The 2,411-nt window shown below is 47.0% G+C and overlaps 1 protein-coding gene across 1 annotated transcript; it reads right to left on the bottom strand.

Annotated features, from left to right (window-relative positions):
* Positions 1–1,232: 1,232 nt before the first annotated feature.
* On the bottom strand, positions 1,233–2,174 carry tmem74 (transmembrane protein 74; the record flags this gene model as incomplete). Its single annotated transcript, XM_084052335.1, has 1 exon — positions 1,233–2,174. One exon carries the CDS (start codon positions 2,172–2,174, stop codon positions 1,233–1,235), a length of 942 nt encoding a protein of 313 aa, XP_083908461.1.
* Positions 2,175–2,411: the final 237 nt, after the last annotated feature.

Below are 2,411 nucleotides of genomic sequence, written 5' to 3' on the forward strand. Positions count from 1 at the left end.
CAAAAAAATTGACTCTTTCTTATATCAATTGACAATTTGGCCAATGTTTGACCAGTTTTGACCAGTTCTTATAGTTTGTTGATTACATTTGATGCATTGATGATCTTTTTCTTTCCATGTTTTTTTTTGTAGGTATTAAAATTGTCCCCCAAAAGCATGTGGGGACCCGACCCACACGTTTAAGAACCACGGGTGTAGATAGAACATACACTGCAGAGTCAGACGCTGTTGACAGATCAACAAGAAGAGAAAGGAGGAGGTGGGAGGCGGGCTGGTGTCAGAAGAAGGAATGGAGGGAGGAGAGGAGGCTGGTGGTACTGTTAGTTAGGTGCCATTGCTGCCAAAGGCAGTCACACTGCTCACTACAATCAAAACGACATGGACCTGGGTTCACTAGCTTAGCTCAGCACTGCACCACCAGAGCAACTGCCACTGGATATTACCACATGCATCACTGAGCATAATATCCTGCCATTTTGGACCTGATACACAGTGAAATCCTCAATGTGTTATTTTTAACTCTGAGAGTGCATGTAAATATGGAATAAATGGGAAAATAATATAATTTTGAAAATATGGGGGTAAAAAAACCCTTACAGGTTTTTCAAACCTGTAAAAGTGAAGTAAATCATACTTTAAAGCAGACTAAATACCTCTCTGCCCTTACTGTCTGCGCAGGAAAATCAATTTTTACTCTCAGAGTTAAATCATCACTCAGGATTTTACTGTCCGCACCCATTAAGACTGACACTTTCACCTCTCTCTGAAAAGAGTGTGTATGCAGCATTTCACTGTTGGACATATTCACATTAAATATGGATAGCCTTAATAATAAATGACAACTCTCTGGGATTGCATTAGGGTACATAAAAATATGGTCCAATATTTGTGACACAAAGTTGTTAAAAGGTTTGCTGCTCATTTACAGTACAGTAGGCTATGTTCTGCAGCCATGCTTATGGGAACAATTTGATATCTTTAGTTTTTTTCTCACTTGTTGACATCAGAGTATATTGTTATCCATTCTGTTAGTAATGATATACAGCATTGTTTTAGTCATCCACAAAAACCATACAACTTGTATGGGTCTGTATTGAATTGCACTTGGCATTTAAACTGTATTATGATGTTTGCAAATGCATTATACCGTACCAGCTATATATCAAATGTTGGCTCGGTTTTATGCCATAATAACACATGAAAAAAGTTTCATTCATTCATTCATTCAATTTCTAGGTCAAAGTCTCTTCTATTTCGTCTTCCAGTGGCACGTGTGCCAAAGACTGAGTGGGACTGCAGGGTCTTGGCTTTAGGTTCATAGAGCCATACAGTTTGGTCGAGCGTTTGGAATAAGCCAACAGCTTTCTCCTGTACAACTCCCCCTTCCACATGGACACCATCAGCAGCGTGGAGAGCACCACGCCGCCCAGCGTGAGCAGACACAGGCCCGCTATCACGCACCTGTCCAGGTGAGCCCCCACCCGGGCGCTCTCCATCTCCAGACGCTCCATCTCCCTGGCCGACACGTCACTCTCGCGATCCACCACCGCCACATCACGGGGCACCGCGTAGGATATCACCACCAAGGAGATCCCAGTCACCAGGAACGTGACGGCACTGATGAACCCATAGTCTACAGAAGAAGAGCCAGAACCGTCCCCTGCGGAAGAGGAGAGGAGATCGTCCTCGGACATCATGAGCGATAGGTCCGCCGGTAACGCCTCGACGAGGCAGCTGCTGTCGCCATTGCACTTGGTGGCTTTGTTGTGGAGGCCGTTGCAACCCGTCCCCGCCGGGCTGCTGGCTAGTCGCAGGTTAACGTTCTCATCGATGTAAGTGAACGAGGTCTCCAATTCCTCGTCGCAGCAGATTTGCGCTTTCTCCTCCCCGAGGTGACCTAGTAATTGCCGGGGACGCTGTAATTCAGCACCAAGGACAGCGCCCGGCGCGGGCGCTGTCCTTGGTGCTGAATTACAGCGTCCCCGGCAGCGTTCCCGCTGCGCCGCCGCCGGGATGCATCCTCCGCGTCCTCTGGAGACGCTGAGCGCGTCTCCTGTTGAGCGGCTCGACCTGCCACCGTGTAGTGTTGGGCTGGAAACGCTGCCGACACGCGGAGCATCGTCGGGTGGTTGTCCGTCTTCCTTATCTATGGAAAGCAGCTCTTGAGAAGCCATTCCCCCGTTGCGTTGGTTTCACGCTAATTATTTCTCCGCGGTGTTTCCAATCCACAGCATTCCTGATAAGAGGACAGACATCAGTTCTGAGGGACACAGGACGCATCGTAATTAAGATTGCCTCTGTTTGTCTGTCATTAATTGTTTCGATGAATTGATCACACAGGACCCCAATGGAAACAAGCCATATAGTGCTTTCTTGGGTTTAATCCTTTTAGCAGACCTTGTATAGAACTG

The sequence above is a fragment of the Gymnoscopelus microlampas genome, assembly GCF_963454915.1.
Source record: "Gymnoscopelus microlampas genome assembly, chromosome: 3".
Lineage (NCBI taxonomy): Eukaryota > Metazoa > Chordata > Actinopteri > Myctophiformes > Myctophidae > Gymnoscopelus > Gymnoscopelus microlampas.